Source organism: Galeopterus variegatus, unplaced genomic scaffold (assembly GCF_000696425.1).
Source record: "Galeopterus variegatus unplaced genomic scaffold, G_variegatus-3.0.2 Scaffold322, whole genome shotgun sequence".
NCBI classification, from domain to species: domain Eukaryota; kingdom Metazoa; phylum Chordata; class Mammalia; order Dermoptera; family Cynocephalidae; genus Galeopterus; species Galeopterus variegatus.
In genome coordinates this window covers 28,563-52,975 of record NW_007726433.1, presented here as the reverse complement: position 1 = coordinate 52,975, position 24,413 = coordinate 28,563, and the positions used below count along the sequence as shown (strand labels likewise).

The following is a 24,413-nucleotide window of genomic DNA, read 5'->3' as shown; positions in this document are numbered from 1 at the left end:
CTGTCAGCATCATCTAGGCAACAAATCAACAGAGTAACAATTACTCTTTCAGAGGGAGAGAAGGAATCTAGGGTTATCAGTGGTGGGAGGGGAGAGGGAGAGGCAGATAGAGATTGGACAAGGGTCATAAAGAATAAGTACAATTTGTAACAATATACATACTAGTAATATTGATTTGATCAACATATGTCAACATTGAATCCCCAAAATATGTATAATCAATTATGATTCAATAAAAAAAAACAATTAAAAAATGGCAAATAAATAAACTTTTACTTTAAAATAGAAAAAGAAGAGCAAACTAAATGAAAAGCAGATATAAATGGGAAATAACAAAGATGACAACAGAAATATATGATATAGGGAATAAAAAAAGTAGAGAAAATCAACAAAACCAAAGTTGATTCTTTAAAAAGATCAATAAAACTTGCAAACCTTTATCTAGACTGACCAAGAAAAACAGAAGAACGAAATTACTGAAATCAGAGATAAGGCAGCGGCATTATCACATTGTCATTATGGTTTTTTGTGGTAGTAAGATTTAGTTTCTTTCTCTTTCTCATTTGCGTTTTTGTTGTACCAGTGGGATTTGTTCTTTTTTTGTGTAGTTATGGTAGTGATTATTGATTTTCAGATTCCAGATGCAGGACTCCCTTGAGGATTTCTTGTGGGGCTGGTTTTGTGATAGTGAATTCCCGCAGTTTTTGTTTGTCTGGAAAATACACCATATTCCCCTCATTCTGAAGGATAGCCTTGCTGGGTATGGTATTCTTAGCTGCCAGTTTTTTTCTTTTAGTATTTCGAATCTATCATCCCATTTTCTTTTGGCCTGTAGAGTTTCTGTTAGAAGTCTGTTGTTAGTCTGATTGGTGCTCCCTTATAGATGACTTGATGGTTTTCTTTTGCTTTTTTTAAGACTCTCTCTTTGTCTTTGAGCTTTGCCAGTTTGACTATGATGTGTCTTGGAGACAATCTTTTTTGGGTTGCATCTTTTTGGGGATCTTTGAGCCTCCTGTCTGAAGGTGTGTCTCTCTCCCTATACCTGGGAAGTTTTTTTTTATTATTTCATAGAGTAGGTTTTCTATGCCTTTTCCTTTCTCCTCCCTTTCTGGGACACCCATGATTGGAATGTTTGTGTGTTTAAGGTTGTCTGCTAGATCCTTAGACTTTCTTAACTTTTTAAAATTCTTTTTTCCTTTTTTTTGTCTCCCTTGGTTATTTCAAAATGACTGTCTTCAAGATCAGAAATTCTTTCTTCTGCTTGTTCTAGCTTGCTGCTTAAGGTATTGGTTGTGTTTCTTATTTGGAGAGAATCTTTCAGTTCCATTAATTCTGCTACATTCTTTTTTAAGGTATTAATCTCTTTGTAAATTTTCTCCTTCATATCCTGAATTTTTTTTCTTTTTTTATTAGGTTGTCTGAGTCTTCTCGTATCTTCATGAGTTTCCTTAAGATGGTTGCTCAGGGGCCGGCCCTGTGGCTCTCTCGAGAGAGTGTGGCGCTAGTAGTGCCAAGGCCGCGGGTTCGGATCCTATAGGGATGGCCGGTGTGCTCACTGGCTGAGCATGGTGCAGGCAACACCAAGCCAAAGGTTGTGATCCCCTTACCGGTCAAAAAAAAAAAAGATTGTTGCTCAGAATTCCATTTCAGTCCTTTCAAGGGTTTCCTGCTCTATAGGGTCTGGTATTTGAAAATTACTCTATTCTTTTGGTGGTGTCATATTTTCTTGGGTTTTGTATTTCTAGTATCTCTACATTGATGTCTGGCCATCTGGTACAGCAGTTGCTTCTTCTACCACTGTGGATTGGGCCTTGAGGAGAAAGATGTTCTCTTTTTTCAGTGCCTGCTGGTGACTCTCCTTGTGTCAGTGCAGTCAAGTGACCAGTGGGCCACCTGCACGGTGGTTGTGGCTACTGCTGTGGCATTGAGCTGCTTTTGCAGCAGCTGTGGCTGTGGTGGCTGTGGTGGGCCATCCATGCAGAAGTGGTGTTTTGGGCATGCTCTCTTGCCTGCTTCTGGGCAGAAGGGGCTGCCCTCAGTTCCTGCCTAGGACCCCAGGTGTTTTGTCTTGCCTGCTTCCAGGAAGAGGGGACTGCTGTGCTTGGCTCCTGCCTACTTCCTGTGGAGGAGGCTGCTGCCCTTGGCTCCTGCCTAGGACCCTGGGCATTGCTGTCTTACCTGCTTCTGGGTGGAGGGGGCTGCTGCTCTTGGCTCCTGCCTAGGAGTTTGGGTGTTGCTGTCTTGCCTCTGGGTGATCTTATTTTCTAAAGCTTTGGTTACTATAAACTGATGACTTACACAGGAATTCCCTTGGTGTCCTCTTTTCAGAGTTCCTGATCTGTATATTCAACAGTATGCATCCACTGGGATTTCTTACAGTCACCTCAAATTCAACATGTTGAAAACAAAAAGGCATAAACAGTGTAATCTGCCCCCCAATCTTTCTCCATTTGCGTTCTGTATAAATGATACCACTGTCTGCCCAGTAGCTCATTCCAGAACTCTTATCCCTCACATATAGGCTTTCCCCACATCCTGTCCTTTCTGTATCCTGAGAAATCTCAAGATTGGTTCACTTTGCTGCATTCTCCCAGTTTCCTCCTTAATCCAAGCAGCTATCACACTATGCCTACATTACCTATAGCTGGTAGGCTTCCTTTGCTGTGGTCTTCTCCCAGCCATTCTTTTTTTCCCCTTTTTTGGTCTTTTTTACTGAACGGCAACGGGATCGCAACCCTCGGTGTTGCGCCCGCACCACGCTCAGCCAGTGAGCGAGAACCGGTCTCCACATGGGATCCAAACCCTCGTATAACTTCGTATAATGTATGCTATACGAAGTTATGCATGCATCCACTGGGATTTCTTACAGTCACCTCAAATTCAACATGTTGAAAACAAAAAGGCATAAACAGTGTAATCTGCCCCCCAATCTTTCTCCATTTGCGTTCTGTATAAATGATACCACTGTCTGCCCAGTAGCTCATTCCAGAACTCTTATCCCTCACATATAGGCTTTCCCCACATCCTGTCCTTTCTGTATCCTGAGAAATCTCAAGATTGGTTCACTTTGCTGCATTCTCCCAGTTTCCTCCTTAATCCACGCAGCTATCACACTATGCCTACATTACCTATAGCTGGTAGGCTTCCTTTGCTGTGGTCTTCTCCCAGCCATTCTTTTTTTCCCCTTTTTTGGTCTTTTTTACTGAACGGCAACGGGATCGCAACCCTCGGTGTTGCGCCCGCACCACGCTCAGCCAGTGAGCGAGAACCGGTCTCCACATGGGATCCAAACCCTCAGTGGGAGCGCCGCCGCACTCCCAAGTGGCGCACTCTCCAGTGTGCCACCGGGCCGGCCCCTCCCAGCCATTCTTTACACTGCAGGTAGAATGATTTTTTCAGGGCTGGCCAGTTAGCTCAGTTGGTTAGACTGTGGTGCTTAACACCAAGGTCCAAGGTTTGATCCCTGTACTAGTCAGTGTGCCCCCTCCCCCCAAAAAAAAAAAAAATCCATTCAAGAATACAAGTTAGGTCTTATACTCCTGTTTGTCTTTCAGTGGCTTCATACTGCCCTTATTTTGAGAAGCGGTGTCATTAATGTAGTTTTTCTGTTCCTTGTCTACCTCTTCAGCTCCTCCTTTAAGAGATACTGAAATTCTTTCGGTTCCTTGGAATACTATGTTCCCTCTCCTGGGCTTTTGTTTATCTCTTTCTTTTGCATAGTAACTCTCATCCTTTGTCTCAGCTGAAAAATAATTTCTTCAGAGAGGTCTTCCCTGACCCTTTTGCCAGACATTCCTATAACACCCTAAATTTTGCCTTTTTTAAAATATGTGTCACGTTTGTTAATACTTATTCAAATGACTGTCCCACTATACTATAAATTGTTTGAAAGCTCAGTACCTTTGTATTACTAGAAACTCAAATATTTATTGAATTGAAATTTAATAGATGTTTGTATATTTTTACAAGTTCAGCATTATTGGTGATATAATCACCACCAAGGCCATGTTAGATTAGTTTAACTTTTTAAGGTTGAGTCCCTGTGATTTTCTCTAATTTTGGTAGGATGTTTAAGAATTATGTGTTTTTCTTCCCTTCTTCAGTCAGTTTGTATGGACCTGCAATTATGCAGCTTCGTTTTTGTTTGTAATAGAATAAGCATCTTATTACAGTAATCCCCCCTTATCTACAGGGGATAAGTTCCAAGACCCAGTGGATGCTTGAAACCATGTATACTACCACCCTGTATATATACAAGTGGTCTTCAAAAAAATTCATAGAAAGATTTGTATTATCTTTTTTTTTTTTTTTTTTTGTATATTACTGGTTTTTCCTATACATGCATACCTGTGGAAAAATTTAATTTATACATTTGGCACAGTAAGAGATTAACAACAACAATAATAAAATAGAACAACTATATCAATATGCCCACATCACTGCTCTTGCACTTTGGGGCCATTATTAAGTAAAATAATGGTTACTTGAACACAGAGCTCCAGTACTGTGACAGTCAGTCTAATGGCAGTTGATTTTATAACAGAGACAGCTAAGCAACTAATGGACAGGTAGTGTCTACAGCACAGGTACAAAGGTATGATGGTTAACTTGGACAGGGTGGAGTGGGACAATGTAAGATTTCATCATGCTACTCAGAATTTAAAACTTATGAATCGTTTTTCCTGGAATTTCCCACTTAACATTTCAGTTTACCACAGGTAACTGAAATCATGGAAAGCTAAACCATGGTTAAGGGTGGGACTACTGTAATTAGATGGCTCACAATGTTATTACCTTTAAGTATTATGAAAAGTAGGTTTTAAGTTTCTTTTTATATTGCTAGTATAGACAGTCCCCACCGTACAGTGGACTTAAGATTTTTCTCTTTACTGTGGTGCAAAAGTGATATGCATTCAGTAGAAACCATAGTGGGTACCCATACAACCATTCTGTTTTTCACTTTCAGTATAATATTTAATAAATTACAGGAGATAGTTAACACTTTATTATGAAATAGGCTTTGTGTTAGATGATTTTTGGCCAACTGTAGGCTAATGTAAGTGTTCTGAGCACATTTAAGTAGGCTAAACTGAACTATAATGTTTGGTAGGTTAAGGCGTATTAAATGCATTTTCCACTCATGATAGGTTTATCTGATGTAACCCCATTTTAAGTCAAGGAGCATCTATATATCATAATGACAGTTTATTTGAATTACATTGTCTATTTCATACTAATAAGTTTTTACACTGATAAAGTAAAATACAGAACCCAAAACCAAGGGTTCCCAACTTCTCTGTTCACAGCCCCCTTAATGTCTTTTTCACGGTGTGCCTAGTCCTGACAGTTTAATTTATTCTAGTTCTAAATAACTTAATAAGTGTTTATGCTCTAGCAACCTAATAGTTGTTTTAAAAATACATAAAATGAAAGACAAGGTAGTATTTTTATTTCATTTTTAAATAACCACAGTTATGTACTGTATGCACTTGTTGGGCAGTCAAAATGTAATCATATTGGACACTGCCACCCATATTTCTTTTTATTTATTTTCTTAATTTAAACATTTTTAAAATTTTAATTTTTTATCCATATTTTTATTCCAAATTGATATTTGCATAGTATTTTTTTAATCACAGCAACCAACAAAAACTCAGCTTTGCAAAGATATATTATCAAAAGGAACATAGTATGATCTTCCTTGAAACTGAACTACCTTGAACTAGTAATTTATGGGATGTTTGACGGATGTGGAATATCACTTTTTCTCTCTTATTTACTTTTACTTCTTTTTCAAAGCACCTATCAAGCAATCCGTCTAGTTTAGAATATCCTGTATTGCCCTTGTGAATTTACTGCAGAACGCCAGGTTGTGCCTTGGGCACAGTTTGGGAACTGTGGCCCCAAACTATTTAATAGTTTGGTGTATTTCCTTTTAGACATTTTTTTCCCACATATTCAAACATATATATATATATATATTTTTTTTTCCTTTTAACAAAAATGGGCTTACACATATTGCTTAGCAACTTGATTTTTTTTTTTTTTTTCATTCAACATTGTGTCATGGTAAAGATGGTAGATTTAATTACATGCCAGCCTGAGAACTCCATTAAAACAGTAGAGCTGGGGGTGGGGGCAGTAGATGAGTTGTTTTAAACCTCAAGATGACAAAGAGCGGGAGCGGTGAGAATAACAACAAAATCCTGAGAGCTGAAAGCAGAAAAGACTAGTGGTAACCTATTAGCAGACTTGAGAAAGCTGAATCCTAAACAGCAGTGGAGAGAGCCAAGAAGTAGTCATGTTTGTGTTACTGAATCTTTAAAAATCTCAGGATTAGCTGTGTCATGTACTGTGAAAGTAGAGAGGTGAAGGTGGGACAAAAATAGGAGTTGTTTGAAAGTCTGTTTAAGAAAAATATTTCCAGATCTGACCTCCCTTTCCTCTCCCCATACACATGAACAGGGTAACTAGAGATTTATATCTGGAGTAGAGAAGGATTATTATCTGGACTCTGGACTGGGGGATATCATGCATACTTGATAGTGCTTAATAAAGGGACAAAGTGGAAATTTATACACTGAAGGCAGAAACCTCTAGTCCACTTTCCCGACTTAGTTCCCAGAATCTTTCCCCTTTCTACCATTTCCTATTCACCAAAGGCAACCTCTTTCAAATCTTTGAGCTGTTCTTTTGGTATAAACAACATGTCTTTTTTTTTTTTTTTTTTAAAGATGACCGGTAAGGGGATCTTAACCCTTGACTTGGTGTTGTCAGCACCACGCTCACCCAATGAGCCAACCGGCCATCCCTATATGGGATCTGAAGCCACGGCCTTGGTGTTGTCAGCACCACACTCTCCTGAGTGGTCTCTGAAAGCCTTTCTCTGTCCTTGATCTTGATTGATAATTTGGCTGGGTCTAAATAAAGTTCTGTGTTGAAAATAATTTTCCCTCAGAACTTTGAAGGCATTATTCCATTTCCTTTTAGTTTCCAATCTTAAGTTCATTACCATTCTTATTCTTGATACTTAATATATCTCTCCTTTTTTGTCACTCTTCCTAGAAGCTTGTAGAAAGTGTTTTTGCCCCCATTGTTCTGATTGATATGCTTTGGTATGAGTGTTTTCATTCACTGTGCTGGTTTTTGATAACTTTTTTCCATGTGTAACTTCATGTCCTTTAATTCTGGGAATTTTCTTGAATTATGTATTTGACACCTCCCTCCTGTACTTTGTCTTTTTCTGAAACTTAATTGGATATTTAATCTCCTGGTCCTGTTGTGAGGCGCTTGCACAGAGGAATCCAAGACAAACGTTGGTTTTATAGCTGTTCTAATAGTTGACAGCTCTTTTTGGTGTTACAGCACTTTATTGCTTGCAAGCAAGGAGAGCACTGGGAGTAAAGACTCCTAGATCAGTGTCTCCCAGAACAAAGGAAAAGATCCCCTTATATAGCTGAAATTCCCGCCCTTTTCCCTCCCAGGTTCCCATTCAGGGCCTCTCATGTAAATGAGGGATGCTGTCCTGCTAATTTGGACTGGCTGATTGTGGGACACAGTCTGTTGGTCACTTTAGGGGCCTAATTGGCCTCTGGCCTCTGGGAGGTGTGAGACTGCTGTTATCTCATAGATAGCGGGCCCAGGAGGCAAGCAGGGTAAATGGCAGGGGCCAGAGTCTACAATGGAGCATAGAGTGTCTAAAACAGTTTCTCAAGTGGAAAAGGGAAAGCTTAACAATTAGAAAATGCTTAGGGCTCCCTGCAACTGTCCGATCCTTTCCTTTTCTTATCTTTGTTATTTTCAGTCTATTATTCGTGGTACTTTCTGGGAGATTTACTTAAAATTTTAAATATTAAAAATTTTTTTTTTTAACTTTGAAATAACTTCAAACTTACAGAAAAACTTGCAAAGGTATTACAAAATTTTTGTACACACTTCACTTAGCTTTTCTGACATTTTTTGACAGTTTCAAAAAAGTGATGTTGTGCCACATCATGAGGCATATGATATATGTCCATGTGTCTCATACTGTTGATGTTAACCTTGATCACCTGGTAATGTTTGCCATGTTTTTCCATTGAAAGTTACTATTTTTCCCTTTGTAATTTTTAGTATCTGACAGGAGATACTTTGAGACTATGTAAACATCTGTTTTTTCATTGTACTTTTACCCTCTAATCTTAGCATCCATTGATGATTCTTGCCTGAGTCAGTTATTTCTGAGAGGGGTTGAATTGTAACTTTTCTATTTCCATCATTCCTTCTATATTTATTAATTTGAAATTCTGTGTGAGGAAGAGCTACCCCTTTCATTTACCTCCCCTTTTATTTATTTAGTCAATTTTTTATATCACTGTAAACTCTGATATTTTATTCTTGAGTTATAATCCATTACTGTCATTATATATTTGGTTGCTCAAAATTTTCTTGGCCATTGCGAGTCCCTTTAGGTTGGCTCTTGTGTCATTTTGACATATTGTCATTATTTGTTGAGAACGGTATACTTTCTGGCACCCTGATGATACTCCAGGCTCGTCTTATGTTTCCTCTGTCCCAACTCTGGAATCAGCAGCCATCTCTTTAAGTGAAGAATAATATTTAGAAACCAAGATCTGTGTACTAGAGGTACTCATTGCTACTAAAATGGTGTTGCTTCTAGGCCCTCTAAGCAGACAGAGCTAGGAAATATGTATCTGTACACTTCTGTATCTATGTCTGTAGGTAAATTAAATACTGAGTTCATACTGATAAGTTTTTTAAAAAATTTATTTATTTATTTTTATTTTTATTTTTTTTCCTTTTTGTCTTTTTTTGTGACTGGCAACGGATTGCAACCCTCAGTGTCGCGCCCGTACCGGACCGGGACCGGCAACGGGATCGCAACCCTCGGTGTTGCACCCGCACCTCGCTCAGCCAGTGAGCGGCCGGTCTGTACGTGGGATCCTAACCCTTGGCTGGAGCGCCGTTGCGTTCCCAAGCGGCGCACTGTAGCAGTGCGCCACTGGGCCGGCCCAAAAATTTATTTATTTTTTAAGTGCCCTGTAATCTTTCATTTTTTGTTTTTATTTTTTGGCGGCTGGCTGGTGTTGGGATCTGAACTCTTGACCTTGATATTATAACACCATACTCTAACAAGCCAGCCCTGATTCCTCTGATTTCAATCTGGCACCGTGGATTTAATTCTCACTTTCTTTTGTTCTTTGTAGCTTCTTTCTCCAACAGTGAGGAACCTAGTTCTGATTATTCACAAAATATTTACTTATTTGCTCATTTTAGAATACTTACGAAGTAGTTTCAGAATTAACACAATTCTGTGAAAAATAAATTTGCCAACCAATGTACAGTATTTCTTTTCTTTTTTTCTTTTTGTGGCCAGCTGGTATTAGGATCTAAAACTGTGACCTTGGTGTTATAAGGCTGTGCTACAATCAGCTGAGCCAACTGGCCAGCCCTGAGTATTTCTGTATAATCCCTTGTCTTTAGATTTAGAGCATACAGCCAAAATACTGTTTTCCAGTATTACTTTGGCTAAATCTTCTCTACTCTCTCTTCAGTGTGGTTATGTTATTCATTTGAAATACAGTTACATTCATTTTTTTTTTTTTTTTTTTTTTTTTTTTAAAGATGACCGGTAAGGGGATCCTAACCCTTGACTTGGTGTTGTCAGCACCATGCTCACCCAGTGAGCCAACCGGCCATCCCTATATGGGATCCGAACCCGTGGCCTTGGTGTTATCAGCACCGCACTCTCCCAAGTGAGCCACGGGCCGGCCCAGTTACATTCATTTTTTATGGTTTGTATTTCATTTTGGGTTCTTCCTGCATTCTGGTTGGTTTTAATTCTTTGTATAAATTAACCATTCAAAACATTAATATGGTTCTAAAAAGCCAGAACTTTACAAAAAGCCATATTCAGAGAAGTGCTGTTCCCCTCCTCATCTCTTCTGCCCCTTTCCAATTCCTCCATTCTTTTCACCCTGTTCCCACCTTGTTCCCATCATGTGGTGGCATATTATTGATATCCATTTGAACTTTGCTTTTTCACTTAATGATATATCCTGGAAATCATTCCATGTTAGTTCATTGAGCTCATCCTTATTCTTTTACAGCTTCATTTATTGTGTGGATAAACATAAGATAATTCAACCACTCCTGTGTGTGGACATTCGGGTTGTTTCTGATATTTTGCTATTACAAACAATGTTACAATGAATAGCCTTGTACATATGTATTTTTGTGATTATTGCTGGTGTGTCTTCAGGGTAAATTCCTTAAAGTGGGGTTGTTGGATTAAAAAGTAGATTATTTCATAGTTTTATTAGATATGACCAAATTCCATTCCAAAAAGATTGTATCAGTTTTTTTTTCTTTTTGTTTGAAAAAGTCTTTTATTTTATTTGTGGGGGTACAGTGTGTTTCAATAAATGCATATACTGCACAGTATTATTCAGTTAGGGTAGCTAGCATAGTTTTGTATCCATTTGCCCACCACTTCTCCTCCTCCACATTGTATCAATTTGTATTCTCACTAGCAAAGTGTGAAAAGACCTTTTCCACCAGCAGAATGTGTTGCCAATTTTTGCCAATTTTCTTGTGAGTGAAGTTGAATATCTTTTCTCATGTTTCAGGGCCATTTAAAAATCTTTGTGAATTGTCTCCTATGTCTTTTTCCCATTTTCCCATCAGGTTTTTTGTCCTTTGTCCTTCAGTTTAAGAGTTCTTTACTTGGGGGTCGGCCCATGGCTCACTTGGGAGAGTGCGGTGCTGATAACACCAAGACCATGGGTTCAGATCCCATAAAGGGATGGCCGGTTAGCTCACTTGGGAGAGTGTGGTGCTGACAACACCAAGTCAAGGGTTAAGATCCCCTTACTGGTAATCTTCTTTTTTTTTTTTAAAAAAAAGTTCTTTACATGTTAGGGATATTAGCCCTTTATAATATATGTTGTAAATATTTTCTTCTGGTTTATCAGTTGTCTTTTGACTTGGTTTATTTTATTTTATTTTTTATACTTCCAAGCTTTCTGTTGAGCTTTTCATTTCTGCTGTTTTAATTTTTAAGGCTATTTTCTTGTTTTCAATTTTTTTTTTAAAAAAAAATGCTTTTTTTTCTTCAATGGATATAGTATTTTCTTTTACCCTTTGAGGATAGTGTTAGGTTTTTTCCTCCTTTTTAAAAATTGTGGTGAAATATACATAACAAAATTCACCAATTTAACCATTTTTATATGTATAGTTCAGTGGCCTTAAGTACATTCACATTGCTGTGCAACCGTCACCACCATCCATCTCCAGAACCTTTTCATCTTCCCCAGCTGAAATTTTGTACCCATTAAGCAATAACTCCCTTTTCTCTCCCTCCCTGTTAGTTTTTCAAAGTTACTAATCTGTATTTAACTTTTGCTTTTATCTCTTTTGATCTGCTTTTTATTCCTAGAGACCTGGTGATGCTTGGCCTCTAAAGAATGACCATGAAGAAGTTGCTTGGAAACTGAACACATGTGGGACTTGACAATTTTGGGATTTTCTGTGGGCCATGCCGGGCCATTTTGTAGGGAATACCTATATCTTTATGGATTTTCTTGTGTACTAAGCAGGTTCTCCAGAGAAGAACCTTTTAGTCTTCCACTTGAATGGGTAAGATAGACTGCCAGGGTCCTGGGAGATGAATGGGAAAGAGTGTTGGGAGTCTCATATTCACTGTATAATTCTATTTTCAAACTGTGCCTGAATCCCTCTGTCTGTTCTGAAGGATAAGCTTTCAATCTTGGGGTAGGGGAGGGATGGTTACCTGCTATTGTGGAGTTAGGGAGGGATTGGGGTTTAATTGTTTGTTAAACTTTAGGATACACTCTAGAGTATTGTTCCAGGCCTGTTTTGTTGAGGCACTCCCAAATGTCACTGTCTGTTGGTCTTTTCTCTTTGAATGAAATCCCCCCTCTTCCCCCAACTAGACTGGTCTCTTTCTTGAGGGTAGAAAGGGTTGGGAAGGGAATTCACTGTGTAAATTCAATTGTCCTCCTAGTGTACCTCTGCCCTCAGTACGATGTGCCCAACTGTTCTGTTCATTCTCCCCAGAAAGTGAAAATGCTATCTGCCAGGATAGAAGGGTTCTGGAGGTCTGACTGCTGCTTATTCAGACTTTCAACAAGTCATTCCTTTTTCAGCTCCACCCATACTCCTGATCTTCATAAGTATTTGTTACCTTCAATTTTGAGCCTTTTTGCGGTCCTGTAGCTTGCTGCTTCTTGGCCTCTCCTACTGCTGGCTTAGATTTCAGCTCTTTCGACTTGTTAATAAGTCTGTTATCACTCATTCATCTGCTTGCCTCCTTCAAAAATCTTATTGCTCCTGTCTCCTCTTTCATTGTCTTTATGTTTAAGAGTTTTTGCCTTTTTAAAAATGACTTCTGTCATCTCAGTGGGATTTGGAGAGGGACTTTAGGTAAACATATCTTGAGTCCTCTATTTTTTCCCCAGAGAAAACTGATGCACAGAAAGGTAGTACAGCTTTTATTTTTTTAAAATTTTTTTTGGTGGCTGATACAGGGATCGAACCCTGGACCGTGGTATTATCAGTACCACACTCTACCCAACTGAGCTACCTGGTCAGCTATCCTGTAATACAGCTTTTCTTAGTAGTTTGTTAGTAAATTAGAATATTGGTTTCTCATTTATAGTCTAGTATTTCTTCTAGTCTACCTGCAATGGTTGGTGCCTTTATTTCTAAGCTAAAGAGCCTCCAATAATATTAGATCATTGAAAGAAAATGCGCTGAGGTGCCGGGTGATGATCAGGCTTTATTAAAGGGAGAAAATCTGCTGGGCTGCGCTCAAAATGGAGGGCAGCACCAGGCTGGGGGTGGGAGAGCTTATATAGACTGTAGGGAAGGCTGACATAATCAGGGAAGGGGTTTGGTGCTGGAGTGGAAGATAAGGCTGGCGGATGCAATCAGGTGGAAGGTTGCACCCATGCGGAAGTAGAGGAGTTTCTGTGTCTCAGAAACCACGAAGTTTCTTGTAAGGAAAAGGCTGGCAGCTATTTTGTGCTTATTGTGTATAAAATGGCGCTGGTCACATCCAAGATCCATCAATCATATTAAATCCTGAAGGAAAATCATGTTTGGTTTTGACTGTCATTCATTTCCATCTGCCATCTATCAGTGTTTTCCTGAAATTCATGTGTGTATGCTTGTGTTGGTTCTTTTTCCTTATATTCACTTGAGAGCCAGAACCATAACTGGGTGAAAGCACCTGTTAGAGTCCTGTCCCTGCATATATATCCCTAAGAATATAGGGGAATAAACAAACTCAGTTTCTCTTACTATATTCTCACAACACACTTCTGACACCAGATGCCCCCACACATCATGCAAGCAATCAGTTCTGCAGCAGATTCTTCAGGTGACCAGCTGGGTGTCTTCTAATTCAATTTAGTTCTGACACTGTCTACCTGAAGATACATCAGATGCCACAGGTTGATGACTCAGTCCCACAAGATTGCCTCCTACTTCCAATGCCAATTGTAAACCCCACATTGTTTTACCTGTGCTTTGTCAGACTATAGGTATAAATTGGGGTTCTCATGACTCCCTTCTTGGGTTTGATTAATTTTCTGGAGGAGCTCACAGAAGTCAGAGAAACACCTTACCCTATGCATCTCATCATCTGTAAATATTAAGTATGGGGGAAGGAGGACAGAGCTTCCATTGTCCTCTCTCTGGTGCCCCCCTCTAGGAACCTCTGTGTGTTTAGCTATCTGAAAGCTCCCTGAACCCAGTCCTTTTGGGTTTTTATGGAAGCTTCATTACATAGGCGTGATTGATGACATCATTGGCCATTGCTGATCAGCTTAACCTTTACCTCTCCCCTCCTCAGAGGCTGGGGATTGGGGCTGAAAGTCCCAACCCTGTACTCATACCTTTGTCTTTCTGGTGACCAGCTCCCTTCCTTAAGCTACCTAGGTGCTGCCAGCCATCATTCAATTATTAGCATACAAAAAGACATTTGTTATTTTGGAGATTACATGGATTTTAAGAGTTGTATGCCAGGAAATGGGAAGACCAAATATTTGGCAAAAGAAGAACATGACATACTGATAGCACATGTATTTATTGAATATTTATTTACCTGTGGATAACTACAGAGTAAAAGTACCTGCCCTTTCTTTTAAAAATTTGCTGAACGAAACAAATTGTTTTGCTCTGGGCAAATTATAAATAAATGGATTGGAATCAGTCATAAGTGGTATTTATTTCCTTCTCCCTTTCCCATCTTTCATTTTGTAAATAAGAACACAGAATTTGGGTGACTTCCTTAAAGTCACTTAATGAGAAGCAGAGCCAACACTTAGAAATTCTTTTTCTCTGCCCTGTGCATTCCACCAGAAACTGGGAAATGATTCTTGAAACTTCTCTCAGGCAGGTGTACAGTAAATGGGGTCTTGTTAGAGTACTCATTTCTTCCCTGAAAACCTTGATTAGGTAGAATTTCATTATGTCTGATAGTCTAAATTGAAGTGTTTTATGCTCTTTTTTCAGTTTTTTACCTTAAGTGCTGCGAATATGTCTTTATGACCTTATTTTTAGATCAAAATGTAACTTTTCTTTCTCTTCTTTACAGCTGCATCCAGATATCATTATGCATCAGAAAAATGAAAAAACACAGGAAAATTCTATGGAGGAAAGGAATCCACTTAGCCTTTTCTGAGAAGTGGAATACTGGGTTTGGAGGCTTTAAGAAGTTTTACTTGCAGCAACACTTATGCATACTGAAAGCTAAGTTGGGAAGGCCAGTTACTAGGAATAGACATTTGAGGCATTTCCAGTGTAGAAAGAAGGCCCTTCAAATCCAGAAAACGTGGATACAGGATGAACATTTTTGTACTAAGACCAAGTCCAATGTGGCAACTCACAACGTTAGTACTTTGTCCTCAAAAGTGAAAAGAAAGGACAGTAAACACTTTATTTCATCCTCAGCCCTTCAAATCCAGAAAACGTGGATACAGGATGAACATTTTTGTACTAAGACCAAGTCCAATGTGGCAACTCAAAACGTTAGTACTTTGTCCTCAAAAGTGAAAAGAAAGGACAGTAAACACTTTATTTCATCCTCAAGCACTCTCCTGAAACTCCAAGCAGAGAAGTTGCTGTCATCAGCAAAGAACTCTGACCATGAATACTGTGGGGAGAAAAGTCTCTTGAAGGCAGTTGCTGACTTACCAGCATATAGTGTTTTAGGTCAGGCCAGTGGTCAAAGACTTAGGACAGAGCCACAAGCTTCTGATTTTCCCATGAAGTTCAATGGGGAGAGCCAAAATCCAGCTGAGAGCAGCACGATTGTGGTCACCTTGAGCAACCATAAGAGAAAGCGCTTTTGTTACAGTTGCTACCAGGGTCTGGAGCACCACAGGAATGGGGGACCCCTGAGTCGAAAAACGTTCCAACTTAACCAACATAGAAGGATAAAAGTGTCTCCTCTGATGATGTATGAGAAATTATCCATGATTAGATTTCGATACAGGATTCTCAGATCCCAGCACTTCAGAACAAAAAGCAAAATTTGCAAACTAAGAAAAGTCCAGCGAAGCTGGGTGCAGAAGGTCACTGGGGACCATCAAGAGACCCTTAGGAGGAACGGTGAGGGCGGCAGTTGCAGCCCATTCCCTTCCCCAGAACCTAAAGACCCTTCTTATTGGCATCAGCCGTACTTTCCGGAAATGGACAGCAATGCTGTGGTGAAGGGAAAGAACTCTCATGTGCCTGATGGCCACACTAAAGGAAGCCCTTTCTTGGGCAAAGAGCTTAGTTTAGATGAAGCATTCCCTGACCAACAGAATGGCAGTGCCACATATACCTGGGACCAGTCACCCTGTTCCTCTCCTAAGTGGGAGTGTACAGAGCTGATTCATGACATCCCATTATCAGAACATCATTCTGGTAATGTATTCATCTCAGAAACCAAAAGAGAAATTGTGACTCTGGGTCAGGAAAATTGGACAAATACTGTCACTGATGACAGAGTGAAACTGTCAGTGTCTGGAGGAGATAAATCTGTGTGTAGTATAGATGGGCCTGAGTCTGAAGAGACTGTTCAAAATGAGAACTCATACCAGATGGAGGAAAATGGATCTCTCAAGCAGAACATTCTCAGTTCTAAGTTGCTGGACCATCCTTACTGTAAAAGTCCACTGGAAGCTCCTCTGGTGTACTGTGGACTCAAACTAGAAAATCAAGTGGGAGGTGGGAAGAATAGTCAAAAAACATCTCCAGTGGATGATGAACAGCTGTCAGTTTGTCTTTCTGGTATGCACTCTTCCTTTATTCTCCCTCATCCCCTAACCCACACTTGCTGTTCATTATCCTTTCTAGAAGGTTCTGTGTTTTTCTTCCTCACATGTGGATTTCCCTTTAAGCAGTTAGACATTCTTCTGGAAGCCTTTTGTATTGCTGCATTATATTGGTGTTCTATAACTTACTTAACTAATCCTTGATTGGTGGCCACTTGCATTGATTCCAGTTGTTTCTTCTGTAAAATAATGGTGCAATGAAATTATTTCTTTATATAATTTTATTTATATTTATACAGTTGTTTCTGTAAGTTAAGTTCTCAGTATTAGAATTGCTGGTGAAAGAATATTCACACTTAAAGTTTTATCTTTTTTTTTTTTTTTTTTTTAAAGATGACCGGTAAGGGGATCTTAACCCTTGACTTGGTGTTGTCAGCACCACGCTCAGCCAGTGAGCGAACCGGCCATCCCTATATGGGATCCGAACCCGGGGCCTTGGTGTTATCAGCACCACACTCTCCCGAGTGAGCCACGGGCCGGCCCCACACTTAAAATTTTAAGAGAATTGTTAAATTACCATTCAAAAAGTTGAACAAGTTTACACTTGTTAAGGTTTGCCAGTCTTATAGATCAGAGTTTTGTTTTAATTTGCGCTTTTAGTTTTTAAGTTCGAATGGCTTTTTTTGTGTTTATTGGCTGTTTTTTGTTTGTGCATGGTTTTTGTTTGCCTGTTTTTCTATTGGATTGTTTCTGTTTTATTTATTTAATGTATGAGAAGTTCCTATGTACCAGGCACTGGTTTCTAAGAATGTAGCAATGAACAAGACTTACTCATTCCTTCCTTCGTGGACCTCATCGTCATTCTAGTTGTACACATGTTGTTTTAATTACTAACAATAAATGTCATAAGAATTATCCCTCCCAAAAGATAAAAGCTCTCAGTATCCCAACATTATTTATGATATTTTTGCTTAACATAAATTTTCAGTTCTTACATAACAAAATTTATCTGTGTTTGACTTTCTGGCTTCTAGTTTTTTACATCATGCCTTAAAAAGCCTTCTCGTCAAAATCTTTCCCATGAAATAAATTGGTATGAACATTTTTGGAAGACAGTATGACATTATCAGTCTTTGGTCCATTCTCTGTGGAATTTATCCTAGATAAAAAAAAAAGAGTACAAATATGCTTGCATAGGGGCATTACTTGTATTATTGTACTAAAAAAACTTGAAAACAACCAAAATGAATGTTTCTATTGAAGGATAAATTATAGTACATTCAGGCAATGGTATACTATGCAGCTGTTTAAGAATAAGTTAGATCTGTATTTTGATACTGAAAGGTGTCTATATAATGTGAAAACAATAAGTCACAAATGGTATATCATTTTGTTAAAAGATAAATATGCCCATATCTAGGATGAGTGTGTGTATATACACGTGCACATGCATTTGTATAGGACATCTGGACAGGTGTATCAAATTATTGTAAATGGCTTTTTCTGGGGAGTTAGGAGAGAGTTACTTCTTGGTAATTTAAATAATTTTTTTAACCATTAAGAATGTATAAAAAGTTCTTCCTCACAAAAAGGCACAAAGTACAGAGTCCTAGCAAATCTTTAAAAAACTGTATCTGTTGTTTATGCTATTCTAGAATAAAGACAGATTTCTCTAATAACTAGAAACAAATACAGATGACTACCATATGACCCAGCAGTTCTCCCTCTGGTTATATATCCAAAGGAAATATGATAGTTCTATTTTTAATTATTTGAGGAACCTACATACTGTTTTCCATAATGGCTGTACTAGTTTACATTCTCACCAACAGTGTACAAGGGTTCCCTTTTCTCCACATCCTTGCCAATACAGTAGGCCCCACCTTATCCGTGGTTTTGCTTGCCAAAGTTTTAGTTACCTGCAGTCAACTGTGGTCTGAAAATATTAAATGGAAAATTCCAGAAGTAACCCAGGAGTTTCAAATTGCATGTTCTGAGTAGAGTGATGAAATCTTGCACTGTCCATCTCTGTCCAGCCCGGGATGTAAATAATCCCTTTGTCCAGTGTATCCATGATGCATACACCGCCTGCCCATTGGTCACTTAGTATCCGTCTTGGTAGTTAGATTAACTGTCATGGTATTGCAGTGCTTGTGTTCAAGTAACCCTTATTTTACTTAATAATGGCCCCAAAGCACAAGAGCAGTGATGGTGGCAATTCAGATAAGCCAAAGAGAAGCAGTAAAGGGACGGATTTCTTCCAAGTGAAAAGGTGACAGTTCTTGACTCAAGAAAAGAAAAAACTTATGCTGAGATTGTTGTGATGTACAGTAAGAATGAATCTTTTCTCCATCAAATTGTGGATAAGGAAAAAAATTTGTGCTGGTTTTGCTGTCACACCACAAACTGCAAAAGTTACAGCCACAGTGCACGATGAGTGCTTAGTTAAGATGGAAAAGGCCGTGAATATGTGGGTGGAAGACATGAACAGAAAACGGGTTCCAATGGATGGCAGTCAGGTTTCAGGCTTCCACCTGGAGTCTTGGAATGTATCTCTGGTGGATAAGGGGGGACTACTGTACTTGTTATCTTTTGTCTTTCTGATAAAAGCCATTCTTTTTTTTTTTTTTTCCTTTTTGTCTTTTTTTGTGACCGGTAACGAGATCGCAACCCTCAGTGTTGTGCCCGTACCGCGACCGGCAACGGGATTGCAACCCTCGGTGTCGCGCCCGCACCGCGCTCAACCAGTGAGCGGACTGGTCTCTATATGGGATCCGAACCCTCGGCGGGAGCACTGCCGCGCTCCCAAGCGCCACACTCTACCGAGTGCGCCACCGGGCCGGCCCGATAAAAGCCATTCTAACAGTTGTGAAATGATATTTCATTGTGGTTTTAATTTACATTTCCCTGGTAAGCATTTTCCCCATACCTGTCAGCCATTTGTTTGTCTTTTGACAAGTGTCTCTTCAGGTCCTCAGCCTAATTTTTAATTGGGTAATTTTCTTGTTATTGAGTTGTTTGAGCAGGAGACCATTCTTATAATCTTATATTGGTAAGACACTGTTACACATGGTGGGAAACTCAGAAGCAATAAAAATATACCAAGTTGACTCAATAAACTTTAAAATCTTGTATATGTATATAGCAAAAATCATAAATGAAAATTTAGAAGTTTAGTTATGCATGCCCTTTGACCCAGAAGTTTGAATTTTTTTAGCCAGTGTTTCCTAGGGAAATAACTGAACAAAGACAAATCAAGGATTTTATTTGTCACATTATTTAGAGAGCTAAAAGTGAACAACTTTAGGTCATTAGGGAATATTTAAAATACAGCATGCCCATTTAATGGACTAGCTCATTTTGAATTGACTTAGAGGAAAAAGTGTCCATGGTGTATTGAATGGAAAAAAGCAGCTTCGGGAAGAGTTAGTATGCCACTTACATGTTTAAGAAATACATGTTCAAGGACATGAACGTTCAAAAGGAATTCTGGGGTGACTGCCACTTTATTTTAAAATGTTTATGGTCACGTACACAATATTCGGAAAAAAAACTTAAAAAGCTTGTTCTCACTTATAAAATAAATGTTTATAAAAAATGTTTTAACTCTATTTTCTTCTAGATTTTTTTTTTTTTTTTTGGCGGCTGGCCAGTGTAGGCATCTGAACCCTTGACCTTGGTGTTACAACAGCGTACTTTAACCAACTGAGCTAACCAGCCAGCCTCTTCTAGACTTTTAATGTGTTATTTTTAATTTAGTTCTTTGGAAAAAAGTAAAGATGGGTCCCTATCTCATTCTTTACACCAAAATGAATTCCACTTGTGAGTAAAAGATTTAGTTCTAATACTATTTATTGAGTAATTCATTCTTTTCCCTGTGGTTAGAAATGCCACCTGCTCTTGGGTCTCTTTCTGGACTTGGTCTCTTTCTATGCTAGCACTGTTTTGTTTTAATTATTGTAGTTAGTTTTGTAATTGACAGGACTGTGCCCTCTTTCTCTTCTCCTGCCCTTTATTCACCTCTCTTTGTTAATTAAAATTTTTTTTTTCTAGGAAGTTCTCAAATTTTTGTGCTGAGATGAATTTTGTCTTTTTTTTTTTTTTAAAAAGATGACCGGTAAGGGGATCTTAACCCTTGACTTGGTGTTGTCAGTACCATGCTCACCCAGTGAGCTAACCGGCCATCCCTATATGGGATCCGAACCCGTGGCCTTGGTGTTATCAGCACCACACTCTCCCGAGTGAGCCACGGGCCGGCCCAGCTGAGATGAATTTTGGATTGGAGTATAGTTTTTCTTGGTATTGCATTACATTTATAGATAAATTTAGAGAAAATTGCAGTCATTACAATATTGAGTTTCCTGTCTAAAAAAACAAAGAATTATTGACTTACTCCCCTTAGTAGTAGTTTGCAGCTTTTCATGTAGGTTTTGTACATTTCTTAAGTTTCTTAGATACTTTATACCTTCCTTATTGTTGGTGGGACCTTTCTGAGGTGTGTATTTTGTTGAGAACCAAGTGGTTGTATTTCTTATGTGCTCAACACAGTGAAGTTCATTTCACATTCAGGGTGGGATGTGACCCAGGTCAGTAGTCTCAAGGAAAAACTATCCAGTGCAGTCAGTTTAACATGATGGGTAATTTAACTTCCAAAATAACACCTCAGGTTTTATTTTTCGTATTATTACTATTTATACTTGTAGGATACACTATAGTTTTTGTCTGTTATTTTTTCCTAACATTTTATCCTTTGTTTCTTGGGTAACATTGAAGTTTAAGTATTTCTGGAGTGAAACAAATTGTGTATTCCAAATGCATTTTTCCTTTTTTAATTAGTTTAGTGAAAGTAAGTGGGTAAAGACTAATGGCATTAACTGTCATTTTATGAGATCTGTTTCTGGGTAATTCTTGGCCCACAGGTATTAAAAGGGAAAGGTGAAATGAAGAACCAAACTGTTTTGGTAGAGAAAAGATGATGGGTGTTTCTTGCTTTGGAGATGGCATAGCATAATAGCTGACAGCCTAGTTTCTATAGTCACATGGCCTGGAATCTTAGTTCTTTCATATCCTAGTTAAATGTTCTTGGGGAAGCTTCTTAACTTTCCTAAGCTTTCAGTATCTCCTTTTGTAAAGTAGGGGTAATATCTTTGTAATAACTAACAAGGTATATCTTGTTAACTATTATCTTAATAACTAACAAGGTCATTATTAAGGATTAAATGAAATATGCTAGTGCTTGTCTTATAAGTCTTATAATAAGTATTCTTTAACTGTTTTTTGCTGTGGTCACAATGAGATAATGGTGTGTATGAGTGAGATATTATCACCTTGGGTTCTTGAAGATCTCGTAGGGCTTTTCTGCTGCATAAGGAATCCATGTTTATCACCTAAAAGTGAAAATAAAAATACAGATAAAACCATATAACAACTTAATCTCCATAATACCACCCAGAAATAACATTTAACAAGAACAGCTCTTTCCCATGATACTGGTTTGGAATTGGGTCCATATCTCATTGGTAGAGGAGACTGCTTTCTTATTTGAGGAGCCTCAATCAGGGTTGTGGGGCCTAAAGTTTAATATTTTTTGTTGTTAGGGCCATTATTTTTATATAAAATTTGTTCCTTAAATGCAGTTTTTCAAATGTTGGGATTCCTTATCTTCTGTTGGGTCCATTACCCTGTAAACACAGGGGTAACTATAAGATATGGTACAGTAAACACCAGAGGCAAATATATGCTCTGTTCCCAGTTTTGAAGCTCCAAATCTTTATTTCCTACACTGATTAAGTTGGAATGTGGGACTACCTTACTGTCTTCTATATTTGCCTAAAGCCTAGACCAGAACCAGGCATAAACAAATACCTCTTTCCTGTTTACTGTACCCTGACCTTTTGCTTTTGTCTTAAGCCTTTCAAATTTGGAGCCATGCTGGTAGAAAATTAATGAGAGGAAAAATGGGTTTTTCACTCTTGTCTGCCCCTCCCCCTGTATGAAATAAAACACTTCATTCCTGGGACACTGTTGAGATCTTTCCTGTCCAGTCTTTTTTTTTTTTTTTGGGGGGGGGGCATCTGGCCAGTATGGGGATCTGAACCCTTGACCTTGGTGTTATAACATCATGCTCTAACCAACTCAGCTAACTGGCCAGCCTTTCCTGTATGTTTTGTATTGATGCATAGCAGAGGCCATTCCTGGAGTTACAAAAGTAGCTGGGTAAGATATGTGGCCAACAGCCCTCCTCGTTTTTCTCATTTGAACTCTGTAGACTTATCTGTCAGACTTGATGGTTAGCTAGGCTGTTGCTCTCCCTATTTAGCATCAGTGAACAGCCTAAGTCATAAGTCGTGTTTGTACTTTTGTGAGCTTCTAAGCTTTGCCTCAGCTTGTTTGTACTTGCTTAGAAATAATGTCCTGGTTTTATTTCTTAGGACCTGTTTAGGTATGTTTCTTCAGTGGATCCTCCTGGAAGCCATTACATGCATATACATATTACTTAAATTGATCTGAAGACTGTCCTATATAGTCTGGCCAAAAAGTCACCCTTTAAATTCTATTTCCCATCTTAAAATATTCCTCACTGTTATCCAGTAAAGCTCACCTCACAGGGTTATTCAGTGTCATGAGTATAATAATTGTCAAATTGTATGATATTGTCCCTTGCTGATATAATACACTTTTATCAAATAATAGTGACAATGATCTCACCAATTAATTTTCTCTAATTGTGATTTTTAAAAACAATTCCTTCAGTTACCAAAAGGATAGACACATTTAACCAGGTTAAGCCCTTTAGTTTTCACTCCTTAGGAGAAAGGAGTCTTCTCCAAGGATAAGCTACGGAAAAATTCCAGTCTTTAGTTTTTTAGCCATTTCCTCTAACGGTGCATGAGTAGCTTAAAATTACAATGTGAAATGATTTGTCACAGCATTTTCCTCTAGATTAGAAAGAGAAGGGCCTAAAAAAACCCCCAAACAACAAAAAGAACGATAAGGACCTAATCTATTTTATTTTTTTAAAAAAGACATAATTAAAAAAAATTTTTTAAATTGTAATGTAATACTATGTGTTAATATAGGTTAAGAATAAGTATTGTGTATAGGTTAAGTGTTGGGAGAGTGACTTTGTTGAAAATGGTTTGTTTATCCATCTTAACTTTTCTTCTTTTATTTAAGGATTCCTAGATGAAGTTATGAAGAAGTATGGCAGTTTGGTCCCACTCAGTGAAAAAGATGTCCTTGGAAGATTAAAAGATGTGTTTAATGAAGACTTTTCTAATAGGTATGTCAATGTGCTACAGATAATCCCTTGAAAATAAAATTGTTAGCTTATGTGACTTTTCTCTTGATTTAAGGGAAAAAGATACTTAGAAATAAATTGAATAAAATTCATGTTTTTTTTAACCTTTTAAAATCTTTCTGTTTTAGAAAATCGTTTATCAATAGGGAAATAACAAACTATCGGGCCAGACATCAAAAATGCAACTTCCGCATCTTCTACAATAAGCACATGCTGGATATGGATGATCTGGTGACCCTGGATGGTCAGAACTGGCTAAATGACCAGGTTAGTGTAGTGGAAAAGTGACAAAGGATCTTGGTCAACAGAATATAATTATAACCTCTGGGTTGACAATTATCTTTTGGAATCAAAAATTCTTTGTTCCGTTCTAAAGTGATTCATTCACTAACTCCAGGTTCCAAAATGTTAGATTACTGTTAGCAGTATCAATATGTTATTCATTCTGATGGGGATGTTGTGAATTGTGTAGGGTTAGTAAGCTGGTTTTATGTTGACTTTTTATAGGTCATTAATATGTATGGCGAGCTGATAATGGATGCAGTCCCAGACAAAGTAAGTGAAAATTTCCTCTTCAGGAGAGAGAGTCCTTATGTATTAAAAGGAATAGTTTTTTGCATTTAAACTTTATGTAATTATTTGTTTCTTAGATTTTTAAAAAAGGGTTAGGTTTTGCGATCATGTTCTAGGGTTGAGCATATGTTTTATCAAATCACTTATGCGTAAGAAAGTCATGGTGACAGTGTTTTCCTACTTATTTGTGTTTGTTATCTTGAAGGGGCTTTTTTTTTTTTTTTTTGATGGGGAGATGCACGAAAGGGACTGTT

The 24,413-nt window shown here is 38.2% G+C and overlaps 1 protein-coding gene across 1 annotated transcript in view; it reads left to right on the top strand.

Moving 5' to 3' along the window:
- Nucleotides 1-14,634: 14,634 nt before the first annotated feature.
- The window catches only part of SENP5 (SUMO1/sentrin specific peptidase 5), a gene marked incomplete at its 3' end in the record, with an annotated part of 34,892 nt that continues 25,113 nt past the window's right edge, over nt 14,635-24,413 (top strand). The window contains exons 1-5 of the mRNA XM_008567482.1: nt 14,635-14,874; nt 15,013-16,302; nt 23,463-23,568; nt 23,715-23,853; nt 24,094-24,141. Coding sequence (XP_008565704.1) covers nt 14,652-14,874; nt 15,013-16,302; nt 23,463-23,568; nt 23,715-23,853; nt 24,094-24,141 — 1,806 coding nt within the window. The remainder of the gene's footprint in view (nt 14,875-15,012; nt 16,303-23,462; nt 23,569-23,714; nt 23,854-24,093; nt 24,142-24,413) is intronic.